The sequence below is a fragment of the Halichoeres trimaculatus genome, unplaced genomic scaffold, assembly GCF_033239565.1.
Source record: "Halichoeres trimaculatus isolate MK-OKI-2021-1 unplaced genomic scaffold, fHalTri1.1 fHalTri1_scaffold_23, whole genome shotgun sequence".
Taxonomy (NCBI): Eukaryota; Metazoa; Chordata; class Actinopteri; order Labriformes; family Labridae; genus Halichoeres; species Halichoeres trimaculatus.
Window position 1 is genome coordinate 23,954,998 of NW_027437201.1, and position 23,287 is coordinate 23,978,284.

Here is a 23,287-nt window from a genome sequence, read left to right on the forward strand (position 1 = left end):
ACATGCTCAAACACAAATATTAACACCTGATTTCATTCATCCACTGCTTTGTTACAGCTCCAACATGTTTGTTCATGTGTGATATGATCCACTGATCACTCTGAAGCTGTTTCAGTGTTGGATGTATTAAGAGAACCAGGCTCCATTCGTGCTATCAGAGCGATAAAAACACGAGGATGAGTCAATTTACTCGCTGATTTCACAGCCAGTCATCAACACAACCACAGTCAGCGTCAGAGAAATCTTACTACACCGCTCATTAAACACGTCCTCTGAGGTTTATCCCAACAGTTGCACAACAAATTCTGTTAGAAACAGGACAAAAAAAGACTGAAAGACAAGAACAGTGCTGAAATGTTGCAGAGAGGTCAGAACATTGTTAACTTTTTCCTCCTTTGCAGCAGTTTCTGCTTCAGTGACTAGCTAACTAACTCCAGCCGGCAAAGAAAACACTTACAGTATATCTATGTAGCATTTTTTTGCAGCGAGTGTCTGCAACAAGCAATTACAGCATGTATCTGGAGCGTGCTTCTGCAGCGTACGTCTTCAGCGAGTGTCTACACCAGGGGTCTGCAACCTTTACTTCAATAGGAGCCATTTTTCCTCAGCTCACCTGGATTAAAGTCATTCAGGAGACACAAAATCTACTTTATCTTCACAATATGGACAAAAAAAGTGTATAAATGAATACATTAAAGATACTGAATTGCAAGATTTATGAGCTTTCAATACGTTGCAAATTTTTTCAAAAATATTGCAAAATAAAAAAAAAAAAAATTGAAAGAAACTACAAAAAATCCAAAATTTATGAAAAATAAAAAAAGGCCCCCAAAAAATATTTCAAGAATTTGATAAATTTTCAAAAAAAAATTAAAAATTTCAAAAAAAGGCACTTAAATAATGTGCAAAAATTTGAAAAAATTGTATTTTTTTCTTGAATATGCTTTCCTTAATGTTATAAAAATGAAAAACTTAAAAAAATTTTTGAAAATATGTCCCAAAAATTAAAATATTTTTTTTTTTTTTTTTTTTTAAGTTGAAGCTTCAATTAACGCATGATTTGTTTTAATGTCAATGTCTTTAATCATCAATACCTCCTGCAAGAAATTAACAATTCTTTATTCAATAATATTGTTTTAAAGCTACAGGGAGCCACTGCAAAGGAGTCAAAGAGCTGCATGAGGCTCCAGAGCTGCAGGTTGAAGACCCTTGGTCTACAGAAAGCGTCTGCAGTGCATGTTTTCAGCAGAAGTGCTTTCTTCATCTGCAGCATGCATCTATAGCAGTGGTCTGCAACCTTAACTTTCATGGGGCCGTTTTGCCTCATATCACCTGGATTAGAGTCATCCAGGAGCCAGTAAATCTACTTTATCTTCACAATAAAGACTACAAAGTAGATAAAATTCCCTACATAGTTAAAACCTAGTGAATAATTATCTTAACAGGAAGTTTTTGGTGCGTAAAAATAGAAAACATGTGCCGTCTTAGTTGTTTTATTTTCAATAAATTTGCTAATATTAAATAAGAGAAAAAGTTGTAATGTCATAAATTTCATATATTTGCAAAACATATAAAATTCCAAAAAAGTTGCAGTTTAAAAAAACCCCAGAAATTTCATAAATTTTAATTTTCTTTTAAAGACAGAAATTTTAAAAATGGGTAAAATTGAGCAAAAAATTCCCCAAATTTTGAAATTTCAAAAATTTGCCCATTTTCATAAATTTTCAAAAAGAATTTTCAAAATTGTAGTTTTAAAAATTTGATCAATTTCAAAAAATATTTTTAAAAAATGCAAAAATTTGCCAAGTTTTTCAGAAAGAATGGAATCAAAATGTTTTGTTTTTTTTTAAATTGACTTTTGCAAAATTGTTCTAAATTGGAAAAACATAAAAAAATTCAAACTTAAAAGTTTGCAAAAATCGCAAAAAAAAAAATGACAGCTTTATTGCAAAATGTGATGCACATTTAGTTCAACAAAATGTTATTGCTTGTGCATCAATACCCTCTGTAAGAAAAATAAAAATTCTCCATTTCATTAATATCTTTTTAAATCTACAAGGAGCCACTGCAAAGTAATCAAAGACCCTTGATCTATAGCATTTGTCTGCAGCGTGTGTCTACAACATGCAATTACAGCATGCATCTGGAGCGTGATTCTGGAGCGTACGTCTTCAGTGTGCATCTGCAACGCAAGTGTCTGCAGGGTGCATCAACAGCAAGCGTCTGCAGCGTATGTCTTCAGCACAAGTGCTTTCTTCATCTGCAGCATGCTTCTATAGCGTGTGTCTGCTGAATGCGTCAGCAATGAGTGTCTGCAGTGTGTTTGCAGCGTGCATCTGCAGCATTTATCCCCAGCACCAGTGTTTGCTCTCTGCGTCTGCAGCGTGGGTCTCCAGCGTGGTGCACTCCTGCATGCAGCCGTTCAGGTCTTGCAGACACTCTCCTGAGGTGGACGGTGGCTGAGGGAGGCTGTGAGGGCGGCTGTGAGGGGGGTGCTGGGGGCTGCAGTGTGTTTTCTTTGGGGATTAGTCTTAATAAGATGGCAGGCTGAATTTATGGAGCTAATATTTCACGGTGGGGTGATTCATGGAGGATTGGGTGCAGCGCAGCAGCTTAATGGATGTTCAGACAGAGCTGGCTGACTGCTGCTCTGATATGATTAGCCCCGCGGGACTCGGGCTGCTTAATACACCACTGTGAGAGTGTTTGTGTGCAAAGACAGGCCGCAGAAACGGTACGAGTAAACAGGACGCACGCACAAATCCCTCCTGTGCTGGGCTCATGTATGGAACATGTATTTCTATTCCACGCGGCCGGCGTGACAGAACGCAGGCGCCTGCTGTCAGCCCGCTGCTCACCTCATGTCACCTCCACCGTACGGCACACACCCGTCAAACGTTCATCTGTCAGGACTCAGAGTTATCACATGATGAGGGGAGAAGCTGATCCTGTCTGATTGAGGTTTAAAACAGCGACAGTGAGGCTGTAAACCTTTCTCTCAGACTGTTAGACACTGAAGGAACAGAAATGCGTCGGCGTGGAGCTGACTGACTCAGGTGGACGTGTACCTGTTGACTCAGGAGGAGAAATGAGCAGGTCACAGCATCTGTCAGCCGGATAAAGAAGGACGGAGCCCTCTGCAGACCTGAGGAGATTGATTCTGTGAGCAAACACACACACACACACACACACACACACACACATACACACACAGAGTCAGAGAGGACCCTCCTCTTCCTCTCTCTGTAAATTGAATCGTGTTTGGGAGCATCTCTGCAGCAGAGGCTCAGCTCAGCGCGTGGCTCTCCTGCAGTCATAAAAGAGGAGGCAGGAGCAGGAGGCGCAGAGTCAGCCTGATTAAATCCTCTCATCTCAAACTTCAGCTCCTCGTCAGCTCAGAGAGGAGAGACGTCTGAGCCAGGGTTATTTATCTGTTCACTGACCCTGTCCGTCACCGTGCAGCAGGGACCTGAAACAGCTCTGCATGTGTGACCTCTCAGGAGGAGAGGACGAGCACGCCCCCTGCTGGACCTGAGGAGAACGGCTCACAGAAACCCTAACACACACACACACACACACACACACACAGCACAGTTCATCACAGTGACAGTAAACAGGAGCAACTCTGTGGAGGAGGAACCTCCTCAAAGCTCCAGGAATTAAATATTTTCAGGAAAACGAAAAGGCGGGATAAAGTTTATCCTTTAACTCCTGAACTCTAACTCCTGTGCATGTTTCATTTCTCAAAACTGACATCACCACAAAGCTTTTGATGAAGTTGAATAAAACTTAATGATACATAATCTGTTACATTAAATCCTTAGGTTACATTAGGTTATGTAATTGTGTGACATTTCCTCACAATATGTGATGACTAATTATGTGTCTTAACGATTCGATTCAATATCGTATGATACAAACCTGATCAAAATCTGAAGACTTAAAGAAAAATTGCACTAATTTACATTGGTTGCTATTCCCCGCCCTGTTGGTTGTGGCTGCCTGTTGCAGCAGCTCTCTCTTCTTTGTCCGTTTCGTGTAATTTTTTTCGCCTCTTTTTCGTCATCTTTGTATTTGGAGTGGATCATCACTTTGTTTGGCTCATTTGTTGGTCATGGACACCAAACTTTTTGTGTCTTCAGTGATATTTTTACTACTTTTTCTCCTGTGTTTGTCTGGAGATCCTTCATGTAACCATGGCTGCCGTGTTGACATGTGAACTCAGCTGTTAGTAGCCTGTAGCATGTCAGTGCTAACTGGTGCTAGGCTGGATGTTTCCCACAAAGTGAGGAGAAGGAGGTGAGGACAACGTGCTGGTTCTCAGGTGTGAGCTAAGAAGTGACGACATGGACCTGTCCTTCCATCCATCGTTATTGGGAACGTAAGATCTATCTCCAATAAGATGGACGAGCTAGCTGTGCTAACCCAGCAACAGAGGGAATACCAGAGGGCAGAGTAGCATCATGCTAATCTCAGGATCCAGGAGACAGAGACTGAACAGACTGCTGAAGAAGCTCAGTCCTGGACCCTGTGGAGGTGGAGGCTGGCTGACTGGACAATGATGGACAAGCTGTCAGCATCTATTTTCTTAAGGAGCTTTTTGCACTTTCTATACACTTTCTTACTTTGGTTTTCTTGATTGTTGCTGTGACTTCAATTTCATTGTACTTGTTACAATAACAATAAAGTTCTATTCTATTCTATTCTATTCTATTCTATTCTATTCTATTCTATTCTATGTTGCACTGTTGGATCTTTAAGAAGGTTCCAGGTAGAGTTTCAAAATGCAAAAAGAAAATGGGAGTGAGAAAAAAAACAGTAAGCATTTTATTGGAAACATCAATCTAAGTGAAATATTCAGTTCATCAGCTGATCAAAAGTTTGAGACCACAGCTCAAAAAAACAAAATCAAAGTTTTAAAAAGGAGTCAGTGATGAGGAGCTCCTCAGTTTCTGTCTCTGTCCCCAAATGTCCTCAGAGTGATTCAGATCAGGGGAACATCAGGATGGTCCAAAGAGTGAGCTGGTTCCTCTGGAAGAAGAAGTCCAAAACCCAGACCAGGGCCCTCAGTCATGAAGGAGGCCCCCTGCAGCATCTCCACAGAGCAAGCCGCCTCAATTGGTCCATTAAAGGATCCTGATGGCGCCCCCTCCACTGAGCCGCCGTGGAAACATCTCCCGTTGGATCTCCTGGTCATGTCAGTAACGTTGAAGCCATCAGGACGTCCAGGTTCAGGTTTTTCTCCTCAGAGAATCAAACTTTCTTCTCCTTTCAGTGTCTCGTGTTCGCTGCTCTCTGAAAACGTCCAAACGGAGAGTTTGTGGCGTTGAAGGAGGCGGGGCCTTTGGAGACGGGTTTTTACCTTTAATCGTTGTTTTCCAATAAGTTACTCATTTTTTTTTATCTCACTCTCATTTCTATTTTTACATCTTGAAACTCTCCTTAAAACCTTTGTAAGATCCAACGGTGCAAAATGTAAATTAGTGAAAATTTTCAACCGGTTTTCAGGTTTTGATGAGGAGTGTTTGTTACGGTCGGATACTTCTGGATGAATCTTTTATAACGTTGCTCTGACAGACTTTTTTAAGTCCTGTGTTTAGAGATGTTAGGATTGGACTGAAACAAATGTTTTAAAGTCAACACATTCATATTTTCAGAAATCAGAAGTTATTTGAAACATGCACAGAGACATGCGTCTTCTGCAGCTTCTTATTGTTGATGTTTTGCAGAAACAGCCTCACTGAGTCTCAGAGTGTAAACCAGCAGACAGAGGAATCATTTCTTTGTTACACAAGGTAAAAACTGCTCCAGCACCGAGGACTGATCTCTAAATCTGGACCCTGCTTGGTTTGTTTTTCTGACCGGTTCAGACCCGAGCTGGACTCAAACACAGCGCCTCCTGACTCATTCAAAACAACAAAGAGTTTTATAACACCAAGTTAAAAACACGTCTGAGGACAAAACACTGTACCTGCTGGTGTTTTGTGTTTCTGTAAAGGTTTGTTTGGATTTTTTGGATCAATTATTCCACCACCTGTTGAGCTTTTTAGCGGGAGGAGGAGAAAACAGCCTCAGGCAGAGAAAGTGTGAGGAGAGGATCTGCAGGGTGCTCCGGCTCTGCGTTACCTGGAGCAGGTTTATCTCAGTCACCTGATGTAGACCTGATGTAGACCTGATTCCCAGGAGGATCCAGCAGCTTTACCATGAAGTGAACCCGCCGCCACCACCTGCCGCCCCCCCACCCTGCACACAAACAACCCGAGCATCCTCAGTTTTTACGACGCCGAGGCAAACACGCGTCTCCATCTGCAGCCAGAGAGACGGGGAACGGCGTGTTTCTGTCTCTGAGCGCACACGTGGCTGCCTCCGTTACCTGGAGATCTATTATTTACACAGACACCCGAGCAGAAAGCCTCCAGCTGCAGCCTCGCTCGGACTCTATCTGGAAATTTCTACACTGGGATGAGCGCTTGTGATTGGTTGTGTCCAGTGAATCAGCAGACGATTGGCAGAGAGCATGCTGGGAGCAGGATGAAGCTGATGTGACCGCGCTACAGATTCACAGCACAGATTAAAATCTTTAGTGTCTAAATGCCCATTTCTCCTCCCTGTATACGTTGGCATGGCTGTTACTCAATACATCCACCAGGGGGAGCAGCTGAGAGTCAAAAGTTTATGACAACAACAAACTCAAAAACAAAACGGAGGCAGCGTTGTAGGAGGCGGTGGTCAGTGAGGCCGTTCCTCCATTGTTATTTCTTCTTCGTGTCTCACTAAAGCTACTAATCGGGTAGTAACAGCAACACTGCTCCCCATGGTTTCTGGTGGTACTGCTTCGTTCGGTCTGTATCTGTAAGTTTTATGGAAACGTGCAGAAATACAGACGAAATGAACACAGAGCACAGACAGAAGGCTCCGTCTGTATCTGGTAGGGATGGACCGATACGAAAATCTGACCGATGCAGATATCTGATATTAATATTACTGTAATGGCAGATAACTGATATTTACCAATATTAACAATATGAAAATAAAACAACAAAAACAATCTGAGATGATGCGTCGAGTTGGTTCAGAAAGAAAGAACGGTGCCATCGTAAGAAAAGACGACTATGGAGAGGATCAAAGGATGGAGCGACCAAGATAAACGTGATCAAAAAAGTACGTTTTGTCTGTTTTTTGGACCAAAAACAGGGAGAGAGACATAACAGAAGAAAGTGCACTCTTCTTAAGTAGATTTTGTGTTTACATAGTCGGAGAAAACAAGATTATTTGGGTCTTGAAAGATCATTCAAGATGCTCTGAAAATAGCTAGCAGCTAATAAATAAATAATATATAATAATATATAATAAATAAATAAAAATAAACAAATAAATAATAAATAAATAAGTAGATAATAAATAATAAATAAATAAAAATAAATACATACACAATAAATAAATAATAAATAAATAAATAAATAAATAAATAAATAAATAAATAATCAATAAATATTGTCCGATATTGATATTGATGCCAATATATCGTGAATTCCTTGTATCTGGATTCATGTTTCACATTGAGCATAATTGGCCTTAAAACGATCCGTATGATCCATGTTTCCTGAGGTCCCTGAATCGTAAGCTGTTAGCAGGAGGATGCTAAGTTGTTGTCAAAGAGCTTTTAAACTAGGCCTGAAACAATTCCTCGAATAATTTGAGTACCATGATAATAAAAAAATGAATCAGCCTTGAGGATTAGTTTAATTTTTGAAAAGCTGGAAGCGTGGTGTTTTGCCCAGATTACTTTCAATATCGCTAACCCTAACCCTAGTAACTCTGTCGCTATATTTAGCAACTTTTCAAAAAAGCAACTAAACAAAAATACGTATTTTTTGGTGCGTCTTATCTCTTCTAGCAGGGTTCCCATGGGTCCTCAAAAAATCTTGAAATGTCTTAAGTTAAAATCTGGGTAATTAAGGTCCTAAATTGTCTAAAATTTACCGTAAATTTGCTGTAGGTATTAAATTTCTGGACGGTGCGTTTAATGCAGATGACACAGCACTATGACCTGCAGTAAAACTTCTAATGGTGTGTATTTGTTGAGATTTGTTTCACGATTTAAATTTCAGTAAATAGGAGAGTTAGTGATTAATATATGTTATACGGTACGGCGGCGACGTCAGTGACGTAAGCGACGTACCGTCAGCATCCCTGTGTGACCAATGCCATTTGCGGTGGTCAAAGGGAAGGATACAGACATAGAGAAATGTAAATTCAAACTAAAATGGATGGACGAGGATTTATTTAAGCGGTGATTGGCTCCCGCTGGAAATAGCAACAACACCATGAGCAAATTATGCCAGAAAATGTGTGAAAATGGGTGTCAAAGCCGTCGAGTCACACATGAAGGCAGAAAAACACCAGCGGTATGTGGCGGCAGCTAGCTGGACAAGGCTAATTCCTGCGTTGATTCCAGCAACACAACCTAACGTTCGCTCTGACGCCACCTCTGAGTCGGCTCCAACAAGTTTCACCGCCGGAGACACAAAAAGCCGAGGTAATGTGGGCTTCTCCATACGGTTGTGGCACAACTCTTTCAAATCTAATGAAGACATCGGCAGCGTCTTTGCTGCCATGTTCCCCGACTTTGGCTGACTCCCGACAGCCAAATGATATCTCCAAATCACCACAATAATCAGACGTGAGAAACATTTCTACCAGGTGTGTTAATTTTTTAAAGTTTGACCACAGCCCATCTGGAATGACTGGGGAGATGGATTTTTTTTTTTTTTAACCTATACTGCAGCCAGCCACCAGGGGGAGCAGTTTTTGCGGCAACCTCACAAGATGACGTCCATGTTTTTTACAGTTTATGTCCTCAACGAGCTGTTGGTGCTGAAAACACTTCTCCAATCCAAAACACTCACAGACGGACTCCTCGCTCACAGCTGCAGCCAGAGCAGGAGACTCCAGACAAATAAAAAGTAGAGGAGGACTGAAGTTTTGGCGGCATTAAAAACAAAAATAGAACAGAGCTAGCTGGGAAGTTGTGGATCAAATGTCCAGTAGCTCTGGAGCCTCATGTGCTCCAACACAGCAGAGATCAACATTTTAGTCAAAGCACTGTGAAGACTCAAAATCTGATCAAGAACTTGTCTGATTTCTGTTAGCATGTAGCATTTCTTTTCAGATCTCATAAAACTGAAAATATATCACTGAAAATCTTTTTCACTTATTTCAAAATTTGACTAACTGCTCTTTAACTTAACAGAAGTATGTTTTTCCAATCACTTGATTAATAGATGACATTTTCAGTAGAATACTCAGCTGCTGCCGTCCTGCTTCGTCGTCGTTTTCCTCATCAACACTTTCTTTAATCTCAGCACATTAACCTGTAATTCACTGAGTGGTTTTATCTCTAAACACATCAGGAGCTGCGTCTGGAGGAGGAAACCTGCTGCGCTGACAGGAGGTTATGAAGCCAGGGAGCCGTAATGATGTGTCTCTGAGTCACAGATCACACACAGTCCAGACCCAGACCCTGAGCCCTCAGAGACCCAAACCCAGTTAGAGAGAGGACGGAGGCAGAGGAGAATCAATCAAAGCTTACAGGCGGCACCGAGGAGACGGGGAGCATCCATCATAACACACACACACACACACACACACTCTGACATAACTGCTTTTGAACAGGATAATTGACTTCAGCAAACAGCTTTTATCCACCGAGAGGAAAAAATCCTCCAACAATAAAACTCCCATCAGGCTCAAAGTCAGACTCTGACGCCTTCGCCTCAAAGAGAGAAAACACTTCTTCTTCTTCTGTTTTCTAACCTCATGGAGACACGAATGGGAGGGAAGCCATGGCAGGAGGATAACAGGAAGTCCACATATCCCTGCTCCTGATTTCTCCAGGAGGACTCGACCAGGGTCTGACAATCTGAGAAGTCAAGTCGCTTTTTTACAGCTTTTTCTGTGCAATCAGTCAGTGTTTTTGTTTTTTAAAGTCTGAGATGAGTCCTGTTTGAGTGAAATATAACACACACTCAGCCACAACAACAGTGAAACAAGGAACCAAGTAATCAAACCTGATTTTATTATGAGTTAATTTTCTTATTTCTGGAGGAAAATCTACTTTTTGGCTGTTTTTACCAAGAGCTGGATGTCCACCAGGTGGTCCAATTTGGATCAGTAAACCCTGATCCTGTTGGTGTTTCCTCAGCCAACTGTGCCCTTCTTGGTAAGCGGCACGTAAGCTGGATGCTAATAGCGGTGTCAGCTACGTAATAGCATGACGCCATAGCAGCATGACAGAGCATACCCCACTAATAAATCCAGCGAAGAAGAAAAACACGACACAGTAAACAAAGAGCGACGATGAAGACATCCAGCAATTCGTCTTCTTTAGGGATGGGAAGTGATAAGATTTCTGCTTATCGATCTGATTCTTTATCAATTCCTGTTGTGAATGTTCTTGGTACAAAAAGTAGCTTTACAGGTTTTCTGTGTCAACAACATTTAATTGAGTTTATACTGTAAGTGAATAAAATGTAATTGGTCCCTGAGTCTGGATATTTCTGGGCATAATTAAACAGAAACAGGTCAAAATTTCACACAATGTGACGTTGATGTTCTGTGTTTTAATATATTAATAATTCAAGTAGGCCATCTAGTGTCTCAAAGTGGTTATAGCAATGGATTAAGTTGTTTGGAACCTTTCCGTCAGCCATGAGCTTTTCATTAGCCTGTTAGCTTTTGACATTTGAAATTCTCAGTATTTTTTACAAAGAGTTGATGTGATATGTTTCTGTGATGAAGCATATCAATGCAGTTTCCCATATACGTTAGCATCAAGCTAGCACTTTTTTGTTATTTTGGTAAATAAGGTGATTTATACCATTTTGAATGTACTGAATATGAATCTCCTGAGAGAGAGTGATGAACATTCCTTTATGAAGTCAGTTCTTCAGTAAAACTTCAAGCTGAAAATCCTGAATCAGAGTGTTCTTGGGAAACGTTAGCTAACTGCTAAGCTAAGCCAGCTGCAGCAGACTAGTCGACGTAAGGCCCGGTGGCTCCGGCACAATGTAAAGAATTTATAAGGGAATCGTTAAGCACAAAGACTAACGATATCGATGGATTGAAACATTTCTTATCGATTCCCAAAAGGAACTAGTTTTCGATTCACATCCCGAATCTTCTACGTGATTGGCATGTGGCTCAAGCTGTGACAAGAAGTGACAAAATGCCACAAACTGTGTACCGAGATGAACCGAACAGTCTGGTGGAAAAGGAGCTAAAAGTTGTCACCACCTCCAGAGGGAAATATCAGCCTCTTTATCTAACATCTAACTCAGGCCTCAAAGAGGCCGAACAGCTCAACTTCAGCAAAGTTAAACTCAATGACAGTTTAATTCCTCGTTCAGCTCCCTGACTAACAGAAAATCATGATCTGTCACAGATGATATAAGACACACACACTCAGAAACTCATCACACACACACTCATATCCTACAACAATCCCACTCAGAGCTTTAAAAAGACAATCATCCTGTTTACTCAGACATCAGATCGTCTCTGATTCATCAGATCCTTGGAGCCAGAAACCTGACGTGATTCATTGATATGCACTGTCTGCCACCCAGAAGATGATGAATCTGTGACAAACATGATCTTTAGCTTCATTTAAGTCCAGGATTATGAAACACAGCTGAGAAGGAACGATTTCACATGTATAATTTGTTGGGTCAGTCTTTAGAGATGAGAAAAGTAGGGAGGTAGTTTGGTTTCTTCTTCAGCATGGTCTCTGAAATCCACTCTGTCCTGAACTCAAACTGACGTCACGCTAATATTTCACTTTCATTAATGCAGAAAGTTAATTAGCAAAAAGTGCAAATCATGTGTTGGAATATGCATTTTTGTGCAAATTTCTCAAATGTCAAGTTTGCTCAGGTCAGGTGGTGGCGTGTTCCTTTTCTGGTAGGGCGGTCTGACACCTTTACTTTCATAGGAGCCATTTTTCCTCAGCTCACCTGGATTAAAGTCATTCAGGAGCCACAAAATCTACTTAATCGTCACAACAAAGACTTCAAAGAGGATAAAATTCTTTGCAGAGTTAAAATCTAGTGAATAGTTATCAAAACAAGAGGTTTCTTTTAATTTACAAAATTATACATGTAATGTCTTTCTTTAATTTTCAGAAATTTGCAAAAATGAAAATAAAAAAAAATCCAAAATAAAATAAAAAACTTACATTTAAAAAAAAAAATCCAAAATGTGCAAAAACAGAATGAAAAATATTAGCAAAATTAAAAAAAAAATCGAAAATTTGCTTAATTATATAAGAAAATAATTTCAACAGTTTACAAACAATTCAAGAACTTTTATAATTTAGAAAATGTAACACCTTTCTTTAAACATTTGTGATCTTAAAAATTTAACAAAAAAAATCCTGTCAGCTGGGTTACAGGGATTTTTGAGACATAATTCTTTTAAATTTTGTCTTAACTGTGATATAAATAATGAGGGACATTTCTAGGGAGCGTAATCTGACAAAGAAATGTGAAAAACTCCAAAATTCAGTATAATATGGATTTTAGGTGAAAAAATAGTCACAACTTTTGTCCATAACACAGTCGCCAAATTTTTTTTTTACTTGAATATTTAAAAATTCATTAGAGCTTAAGCTTGCTAACTAATGAATTAAGTACATTCCATGTGCATCATTTGCAGTCAGAGAGAGAGTCAGAAGAGTACTCAACGAGCCAAGGACCACCCTGGAAGTGCTCCAGAAAGACTTGGAGGCAGCAGGTACAATTGTTACAGAGAAAACAATAAGCAATGCACTCCACCACCATGGCCTCTATGGACGCTCAGCCCGCAAGACTCCATTCCTCAAGAAAAGGCATGTTGAAGCTGGTTTAAAGTTTGCTAAACAGCATCTTGACAAGCCTGTAGAATACTGGGAGAATGTTGTCTGGTCAGATGAGACCAAAACTGAACTTTTGGGCTGTCATACTACAGACCATGTTTGGAGGAGAAATGGCTCTGCACATCAGCCAAAAAACACTTAACCAAAACGATACCGATTATTTTTAGTCGAGGCGGATAACAGAAATGTGAAGCCGATATTAATTTGCAGTCAAAGTGCAAATATTAGAGTCAAAATTTTGAACAATACAAACTCCAACACTTCACTTCATTCAAATCCCTTTAAGCATGAGTTTATTTAACAGCTCCCAGCCTCAGCAGCACGTTTTATGAAGTTAAATATAAACTTTAAAAAAATAAATAGCTCAAGTTTTCTACAGTAAATAAAGTGGTTGCATCAGAGCTGCAACAACACAGTTTTAAATTTGTTTCTTATCGGCCATCGGATTAAAAAAAAGGCCGATGCCGATATGCTTCAAAATGTCAAATACCGGCCCTGATGTTATGTATACCTAAAACGTTCCCCTGATTATACAGTCACTCCTAAAACTCGTAAATAAAATGTTCAACAATGAATCATTTTCCAGCATTTATGATGGTTTCATCTGTCCCAGTGTTTCACATCAGCCTCAAACCCCACAGATTCAGGATAGACTGAACATAGGCCCAGCCCAGCTGATTATCAGCAGTGTGAGGCACATCAGCATCTGCCTTTTAATTATCCAGCAGCTGTGTTATTTTCCTGTAATCCAGCTGCTCCTCTCTGTCTGCAGTCTCGTCCCTACCACAGCACCATCTGATTGGAAAACTTGACTTCCTGTAGAAAACTTTAGGGGGCTATTTATTTTTTCATGTTTCATTTAACTTCATTAGACAGCTGCTGAGCCTGGGAGCTGTTGCTTTAAGGCTTTAACCTAAAATTTCTGATGCAAATATTTTCGCTTTTACTGCAAATGAATATCAGCCCCAAAAATCAACAATCAGCCCCCCTGACTACTGATTATCTATATCTGTATTGGCCCTGAAAAAAACGGTCTGTCTCTACAGCAGATCTGTTAGAATCCACTTCCTGTCAGGGTCTCCTGAGGACATCATGAAGCAGAACACCTCAACTCTCTGTTTCTGACGATAAAACAAGGAGCTCTCTATGTATCAGTCACTAGGCAACAGTAAAAACACACACACACAGGCAGAGACACACACCTGAAGGATAAAGAAGAGTTTGACCTGAAGAGCTGTGAATCCTCAAACACTCGTCCTCAAACCGGAGGCTCTGATTGGTTCAGAGATGTTACATAAACGTCCCTGAGTTTCTCCTGAGTTTTTCAGAGAGTTTTAGTTTCTCTCCTTTTTTCAGCTGACGTGAAGTCGACGCTCTGTCTCTCCAGGTGAGAGGAAATGACCTCAGACGGGTGAACATTCAGGATCAGACCAGCATGAACAAATCCATCAGCCTCAGACATCTTCATCCACAACACCTCCACCTGCAGGGGGCAGGCTTTACAGCTGCACACACACACACACACACACACACACACACACACTTCAGGTCTCAATGAGTGTGTTTCAGATCTTTGTCCTTCACACATTTCATTCTGTGAATTTGTTAAAGTTTCTAATTTAAGCAGATTTATTCGTCCATCTGTGAAAGAGTCAGTGTGTGAGTCACTGAGGTCCACTCAGAGCAGAAACACACACACACACACACACATGTACACACACACACGACAAAAGGAGCCTGAGAGAGACTCACAATGATCAAACCCAGCGCTCAGAAATACAAACACAGAGAGAAATATCCCAACATTCAAAACCATCGAGAGCTCTCTTAAGCAGTTTGTCGCCCCCTGTGGCTTGGATGTGTCATTACGACCATAAACATATCGTCTTCTCAAAGATTCAAAGCGTTTTCACCTCTGTCTGGTTAAATAAAACCCAGAGACTCACCCTGATGTTTCGCAGCTTCTTCCTGCCGCGCTCCAGGCGGCTCAGCAGTCTCAGGTGAGGCTGCTCTCTACCTGTCTGCTGCAGCAGGCGGTCGTCAACCGACACCGTCTTCCTCAGCACCGCTCGTTCCACGCCGCGCCACGTCGTGCCGCCTCCATCCCTCAGGGGGAGACTCCTCCCACCTCCACCTCTTGTTCCTCCTCCTCCTCCTGCTGCTGCTGCTGCTGTCCTCGCTGACACCTGAGACTGATCAGGTGACCAGAAGTCCCGCTGCACCGAACCTGGAGGGGAGAAACCAGAGACAGTGATGATACTGTACACTACACACACACACACACACACACACACACACACACACATTACAGCAGAAAAGTCCAGTTCACTTTAAATATTTCCATTATTTATCAATTTTAGGTCAAACTTTCAGGAGAAGTTTTAAAGAAAGTTTGAGATAAAAACATAAAAACCTGACGTTTGTAAACGTTGCCCCAAAGTTTCTCCACAAATAACTTGAAATGTTCTCAGCAGGTTTCATGTTCCTGTTCATTCAGAGCGTGTGTGTGTGTGTGTGTGGTGTGTGTGTGGAGCGATCAGGTGACAGCACAGATGACTCCCTGAGTGGCTGCATTAAAGCTTGATGAGGTGATGACAGAGGATGTGTTCAGTAAGAAGAGACAGACGCTGATCGGCTCCTGCAGGAGTTCATCACCCTGAACCTCCAGGGTTAAATTTGAGCTGTAAACTTTTATTTTCATGATTAAAAATTAAGAAGAGGAGCTTCAGAAGCTTCTGGAAGTCTGAGTGAAGTTTCTGCTTCTCTACACGAGCTGATAAGGCTGTAGAAGCTAAAATAAGTTTAGCCGTTTCTTTACTTAGTGGTGTGATGACGTTGTCACTAGAGGTCGACCGATATGGGTTTTTGGGGGTCGATGCCGATGCTTTCCAAATTTGGGCAGCCGATGCCGATATGCATAGCCGATTTTTCCAATTTGATATTCAGGCCGATTGTTAAATAAATATATATTTATCACATTTTTGTGAAACGCAGCAATTTCTGAGCAACTAAAAGAAATCTATGACAACAAGTCGTGTCCAGTCCTCTGAACATTTATTCAGCTTTCAAAACAATGACATATTTTGTCAGAGTAAACACACAATGTAACAAGCAGTAGTTAACATTCACACTCTTCTTAAAATGTCAAAAAAGAAATTTAAACTTATTAATATAATTTGAACAAAAGTATGTAATGTATCCAAGTGGTTCCACAAGTTTGAGGTGCTCATCTTTTTTCTGCCTGATCAGAAATTGCGTCATTTTATACAACGGATCAAAAATCGGCTTTTTAAAAGAAAATAAGGCCGATGGCCGATAGAGACAAATGTCCAAATATCGGCCCGATATATCGGGCTACCTCTAGTTGTCACTTTGATGAGGTCATCACCCCGTATCCACCCATGGGTGTGGTCGGATATTTTTGTTGACTGTCACCTTTTCATCATCAATTTTTATTGTCATGTTTATCTTTTTTACCTCGGCTCTACCATCATTATTTGTTTCGCTTTCACTAGGCCTGTCACGATTATCAAAATATCGATTAACAGAGCAATAAATAAAAACGTCCTCGGTAAGTTTGCCAGCCCGGATAAACTGACACGTGCATGTTTGTTTTCCTCCTCTCTTTCCACCAAGGAGGCTGAATGAGAAGATGGCTCACTACGTCTATCTTTCCTAACATCGGGGTGCAGAGGTTCTATAGCGGATTTAGAGGATTTATAGATGATGATCTTCATTCAGTGTTTTGTTCTTCCTGTTTTGAGTTAGCGTGATCACAGCCGACAGTTTGAGCAGTGAATAAAAACTAATATTCAAGAATCGGCATCATCACGAGTGCAGCGTCTGGACGGACATTATGTTTAACTTTATTAAAGTTGTGCGCAATTCTGGTCGTAATGGAAACCGGCAAGGAGAAATTGTTTTTTATCAAAACTTCAGCTTTTATTTTGCAGAAAAGTGTGATGGAAACCAAGCTACTGACACCAGGACTCGTCATTCTGATGCACTGACACGTTCATGACACAGAAACTTACTTTTGAGGGGTGAACTCAGGATTTTGAGAGAGAGACTGGCTTTAGCAGGTAACCCATGGTGTTTTACTTTTTGTACAAACTGTTCTGAGAAATGCACTTATTGTTTAGCACATGGAGAGGATGATTCCAGAAATGGACCAAGGTAGGGCTGAACAATTTATCGTCTTCAGATCGAAATCGCAATTTTAGACAATGCAATTTTGAGATCGCCAAAGCAGCAATTTTTTGCAGCACTACTGACTGACTCAGGATCTGTTGTGTCAAGTATTATACACATTCTGTTTTACAAATTTGTAGACCATCTATATGTTAAAAGTGCTGGTAAGCAGGTCAACAACACAAAGCCTCTGTTTAGGAGTAGAACTTGATGATAACAGGTTATTTATCATCACTATTGATGATTAAAAAATCATGAATTGCAATATCTGCCAGAAAAATTAGATCTTTTCCTAAAATCGTTCAGCCCTACATGTGAAGATCCCAAAGCTTGATTTGAAGAAAATCGTGAATCAAATTGAAATCACAATATCTGCCAGAAAAATCGCAATTCAATCTTTTCTTCAAATCGTTCAGCCCTAGACCAAAGCAACTGAGAAAAACCGTAACACACACATTTCAAAGACCCTGTGGAGTCATAATGGTTGCTCTCTGTCCGTCAGCCTGACAGCGGGGTGGTTGGGACTGAGAGGACAACAACTGTGAGACAGACTCGTCTCACACTGAGACGTCACAAGAGACAGACAGACAGATCCAGGGTTAGAGGGATGAAGCTGCTGATCTGGACGTGGTTTAAAGGCGACAGGTTTCAGTGTCTGTGCTTCAAATCTCTGACAGAAACTCGTCTCCTGCAGGAAACTGAGACTCTGCATCACAAAGGATCTGTATTCCAGCTCCTGTTGGTTAAATCCTCATTATCTCAGCTGCTTTAATTATTTAAAGCAGGAGTTACTGATCAACAAATATATTTGGAGTTAATCTCTGAACATCTCAGAGTTTCACAGATTTCAGATTTTGTTCTTGTTTAGTTTGAAAAGCTTCCTGCTGCATTCAAAATATTTCACTTTGAGCCGAGTGAAGAAAACAGACTCTGACTGATCCTCACACAGCTGAAGAGCGCCCTCTGGTGGACAGAGGTGAGACTACAACATCACCACAGAGGAGAAATAATGAGCTGTGCAGGTATTTGTTTTTCTGCATCCCTGAGCGTGTCGGGGTTTGAACCATCAGACACACAGAGCGAGGGGCGGAGTCACGGCAGACTACGATAAAATGGACTTCCTGTTTGGTTTGTGAAACAGCCTCAGAGCCACAGAGAGAAACTTAATCCAGCATTAAAACAAACAATGAATCTACGTCATCAGAGAGGAAACAAACAGGCTGCTCTTTAACACCTGTGTTTTAATTCTCAGAGATTAAATCTGGATTATTCCATCAGATTTAGTTTGTTTGGCGTTAAAACGACGGCAGCCTGAGGAGAGTTCGCTTTCTCTGGCGCTGAGGCTGTTTTAACCCAAACAAAGGCTGAGCCCGAAGAGAGCAGAGCAGCTTTAATCTGCTGGACAGGAAGTTAATTATCATTCTCCTGAAGGGTGGAGCTAAAGGACGGAGCAGCGCAGGAAGTGAAGCGTCTGATGGAATAAACACAAACATTCCTGACACGACGGCACGTCCACAACCTCACACCCAACCTGCCTCAAATCTGTCTCTACAATCACAACAGCGTGGCTCTGTAGTAGGAGAGACCAAGTCCTGGGACAGTGAAACCAGAACCAGACCAGAAACAGTGAAGACCTGATGACGGCCTTCCTCTGGAGTCTGGTCCACCTCAGACTGTGTGGATCAGGTCTTTCTCTCCTCACCTGAAGAGTTCCAGTGCAGTCCTCCTGGACTGGCAGCGAGCCGCCTCCTCTTCCTGATGCTGACCCCGCTGTGGGAGGACGAGTCCCCGGCCGGAGTCTCTGCAGCAGCAGCAGCAGCGGGGGTGGAGGAGAGGATGGGGAGGAGAGGGGTGGTGAGGAAGGGCATCTCTGTCTCCACAGCAGGGCTGAGGGAGGTGGACTCTGATAACCTGCAGAGATAAACAAAGAAATTAGGATTATAGAGTCTGAACCTGTTCGCCTCCAGCTGCTACGTCCTCCTGATACCTGGACTCCGTCACCACGTAGCTGCAGCTCCGCCATGACACCTGAACACGACTGTTTCTGCACCTTTTCCTGCGAGAGATGAAGTCCAGCAACTGAGCCCAACTTAACATCTGTGACGGACACGTTCAGGGCTCTGGCTCTGGAGTCTGAGCAGGTAACAGAGCACACCTGGGTGAGGAGGAGGTCCAGAGGAGGGACTGATACCTTACCCCACGGTGTGTGTGTGTGTGTAGGGAATCGATGATGTCACAGTTTATCCATCTGATCAGTCAGATCTTTTGTGTGAGGAGAAAGGAAACCTGCAGCTGAAGGTGGGTCCACCTCAGTGAGACATCCAATATCCAACATGGCGGCTTCAAGCTGTCGTCCTAAACCTCCTCTGAGACGTTTTAGATGATCCTGACTCAGATTCAGAATCTGGTTTATTCTAAGCGGGGTCACACAATGGAGGATCCTGAGTGGCGAACCGTGGCCCCAGCCACTGGGCCTTCAGTAGGACCATGGGACCACACGTGGCAATAAACAATCAAACAAAGAAATAAAAACAACAGCCAGAATCATGTGACATGGAAGTTCAGTATACTGATATTTTTGCGGGATTACAAATTTATCATGTGCCTGAACATTGCAACACCTAACACAACTTCAAATAATTAAAAAATTAAGATATAAAACTGAAAAAAATCAACTTAAAATCAATCACTATGCTCACAATGGGCCTCATTCATGAACAGTGTGTACGCACAAATTTGTGCTTAAATCAAGCGAACCTTTGGTGATATACTGTATACTCTCCTGGTGTCTCCTCCACATCCTCCTTACAATAATATTTTCCATCTTTTTAGATCACGTTAAAAATAAAGACTAAAACAGAGAAATATGGGAAATAACAGGTAAATCCTGAGTGACAAACATTTGTTTTGTCTCTTTTTTCTTCGTCTTTTCTCTCCCTCTTTTCTTTGAATTAAATGAAATGAGAGAACCAGATATATACTCAGTATCAGATGTTAAGGCTGTTTATTGTTTAATTGTAAGATGTGCATCAAACTTCCAGCTGCCGTCAGGTTAACTTTCCATTATGACAAACGGCTTTAATCTGACACCAGATGTGGCGGGACAGTTAATACAGATATAAATGTATATGCTAATTTGGTGCGCTTGTCACCAAATTTCAGCTGCGGAGGGTGCACTCCGCCCTGCGCCGAGGTTAGACCAGGTTGGAGCTGGCGAGCTTTCAGCCTTGAAAACTGAGTTTGAAGTAATCCAGCAACCACACAGTCTTCTTCGTTGCTTTCCGCCATTTCTCTTCACGTTCTGCCAACGTGATCTTCTCTTTCCTCCTCACTCACTCACAGCTACAGTTAGGCGCTTATCCATGAAGTATTCGCGAATCCCCGGAAGATGACAGGAAATGATCCCGCCCACAACTTAAGAAAATATGATTGGCTAAGACAGCTGTCATTGTCAAATTGTGTCCACATTCGCTTGAGTTACACAGGCATTCGCTGCAGTTACTGAAGGCCCTGCCTGCCAGAAGGTGTCGCTGATTTACCCAGATACCATCAAAAGGAAAATTGTGATTGGTCCATTTCCCATTTAGTTATATTAACCCACTGTTTGCCAGGACAAGTTTATAAAAATAATATAAAAGTCACTGCTATGATTTCAGTGGCTAAAATAAATAAATAAAAACAAAATAAAATTATTATTTATGAGTACAAAAATTCTTTCAATATTTTTTATTAGGCCTTCATTGAATACCTTCAAGGCCCAGAGGGTTCCCCTCTGATCCTGACTGTAAATTCATCTAAAAGCTGCATCAATCAAAGCTTCTCAGAGTTCATCAGGACATATTTCATCCTCTCAGCCAGCTTTTCCACCACACTAACGTCACTAACGTTCTTCTAAAAGTAGCTTCAAACTTTCCTTCACTCTTTCGTAATCTGTTTCTTTAAGTCCTGAGAGCCTCCACCTACAGATTCCTGCAGGTATTCAACAAACAGTCCTAATGACCACACTTCCTCACACCAGCAATACAATCCCCAGATCTATAAACGCCCATGTTTCCCCTCAGACTCCCTGCAGCCTTTACGCTTATCTCTCCCCACATTGCTGCCATCACCATGGAGCCACACAAATACTTAATGAGCGCCGGGGAACAATGTTCTGCAGGAGGAGGAGGAGGAGGAGGAGGAGAAGTCTCTGGAGTGACCACAGTTTGCTCTTTTTAAGGTAACAGAGCAGCCGAGCTTTAATCTCTCTGTTTAACATCATTAAAGAGACATGTGGAGTCCATCACAGCCTCATCCTGCACAGTGAGTCCTGCTGCAAGACTTTAAAATGCACAATCAGACCACTTTGAGTCCCTGCAGAGGGCTCCAGACTCTGTTTCATTCCTGATCAGAAGATGGATTACAACGGCCTGATCAAAGACGACTCAATCAGGCTTTTACAGACCTTTGATGCTGCGCCACAAACACAAAAACATCTGAGGCTGTTTGGTGCTCAAAATCCTCTCTGAACCACAAACCTACCTGAAAGGTGTGCACAGCTCTCCTGGCTCGCTGCAGGTGGAGTGTCGAGGGTTGGAGGCCGGAGAGGAGGAGGATGACGCGGGTGCAGAATTGGAGGAGTGGTTGGATACATGTGTAGAGGAGGAGGAGGAGTTGGTGGAGGTAGAAGAGGAGGTCAGGATGGAGTCCAGGTCTCTGGACAGCAGCAGAGAGGACGGCATACACAGCCATGTCTCCAGGTCTGAGAACTTGGAGTAGCTCAGCATCTCCAGGACGCTGCAGGAGAAGGAGACACAGGAGCTGAGGCTGAATCCTCTGACACACACGGACCAGATCTTTACCTCACAACGCAGAGAGCACTCAGGGTGGGTTACCTCTCCTCTCCCACCCCGGGGATGTCATCTTTCTCGTCTGCGGTTTGGAAGATGCAGGAAGTTCTGGAGTCTCTCGATGACAGCAAAACACAGGAGTTATCAGAATCCACGGACATTTTCAGCCATATCTGGAGAACATCGGCAGAGTTCAACGGGTCAGTGAACAGTTTGTCCTTCCTGAAGCAATGCTACCTGACAGCTTGAAATGAGGCAAAACAGCAAATAGAGGGATTTACTTTCATAAGCTCTGAGTTCACATTAACAAAATAAATTCAGCTCCCTGACTCTCTGATGCTCCCTTTATTGTTTCTATGTTCAGGCTCTTTGCTGCTGCTCTGCCTGCCTCAGGCTTTGGCTTTCAACATGGGCGTGTGGAAGGAAAGAGAGCTCCCAGAACAGAGCAAAACCACCAAAAATAACTTTTTGATTGATAATAATAAATCTTTTTTGATAGAATTGGTCCTGACTAAACTGTTTTCAATAAACTTCTGTTCAGGTGGACAGCTAAAAGTCAATAGCTAACAAATATAGGTTTTGTTATTGGTTAGTTCATAAAGCAGATCAGATTATTAGCTTGTTTACTGGTAGCTAGTGAGTTTATCACTTATATTATTCTTTTATAGGTAATTTTAAGGTTGTTGATTGTTAAAAATCCAAAGTAAATGGTGAAAAAATTAAGTTTTATTAACTGTTAGCGACCCATTAACAGTTTACAACTTTATACAATTCTATGATTGTTCCATATCTGACCTACTGTGTTGAAGTTTAGGGAAATGCCTGCAAAACATATACAAAGTCTATTTTTATTTTGCAAAAATAGTTATTCGATTAATTTCCAGAAAAAAATTCAGAGATCCAACCAACTCGTTATTTCTTCAGTTAAAAGTGTTGAAATTTCATGATTTAGTAGATTATTGTATCTTGCAATTTATGTTTAAAGCACATAAAAGATTGTTACCTATTAATCTTCAGCAAAGATTTGAAAAAAGAGAGAGTAGTTATAATTTAAGAGGAATAGAGATTAAAAAAACAAACAAAACAAAATTAGGACAAAAAAGATGGGTTGTTGTGTTTCTGTTAAAGGGGTTCATTTATGGAATAATCTAACCAAAGACATTAAACAATCCATATCAAAATGTACATTTAAAAGAACATTAAAGGGCAGTATGTTAAGAAAATATCATTACCATTTTTGTAATTGATGAAATCTCTCAAACATTATAGTTGTTAGTATTATTTCAGTGGTTGTTGCTTGTTGTTGTTGTCATTAAGAATCAAAAAGAATTGGAGACCAGCAGTGTTGATGACA

The 23,287-nt window shown here is 41.4% G+C and overlaps 1 protein-coding gene across 1 annotated transcript in view; it reads right to left on the bottom strand.

The window, feature by feature from the left end:
- Positions 1 to 23,287, bottom strand: part of ankfn1a (ankyrin repeat and fibronectin type III domain containing 1a) — a 91,451-nt gene that overhangs the window by 66,889 nt on the left and 1,275 nt on the right. Inside the window, exons 2-5 of the mRNA XM_074664087.1 lie at positions 21,979 to 22,106; positions 21,626 to 21,880; positions 18,807 to 19,015; positions 14,860 to 15,140 (exon numbers count right to left, since the gene is read on the bottom strand). Coding sequence (XP_074520188.1) covers positions 14,860 to 15,140; positions 18,807 to 19,015; positions 21,626 to 21,880; positions 21,979 to 22,094 — 861 coding nt within the window. The 5' untranslated portion in view covers positions 22,095 to 22,106. The remainder of the gene's footprint in view (positions 1 to 14,859; positions 15,141 to 18,806; positions 19,016 to 21,625; positions 21,881 to 21,978; positions 22,107 to 23,287) is intronic.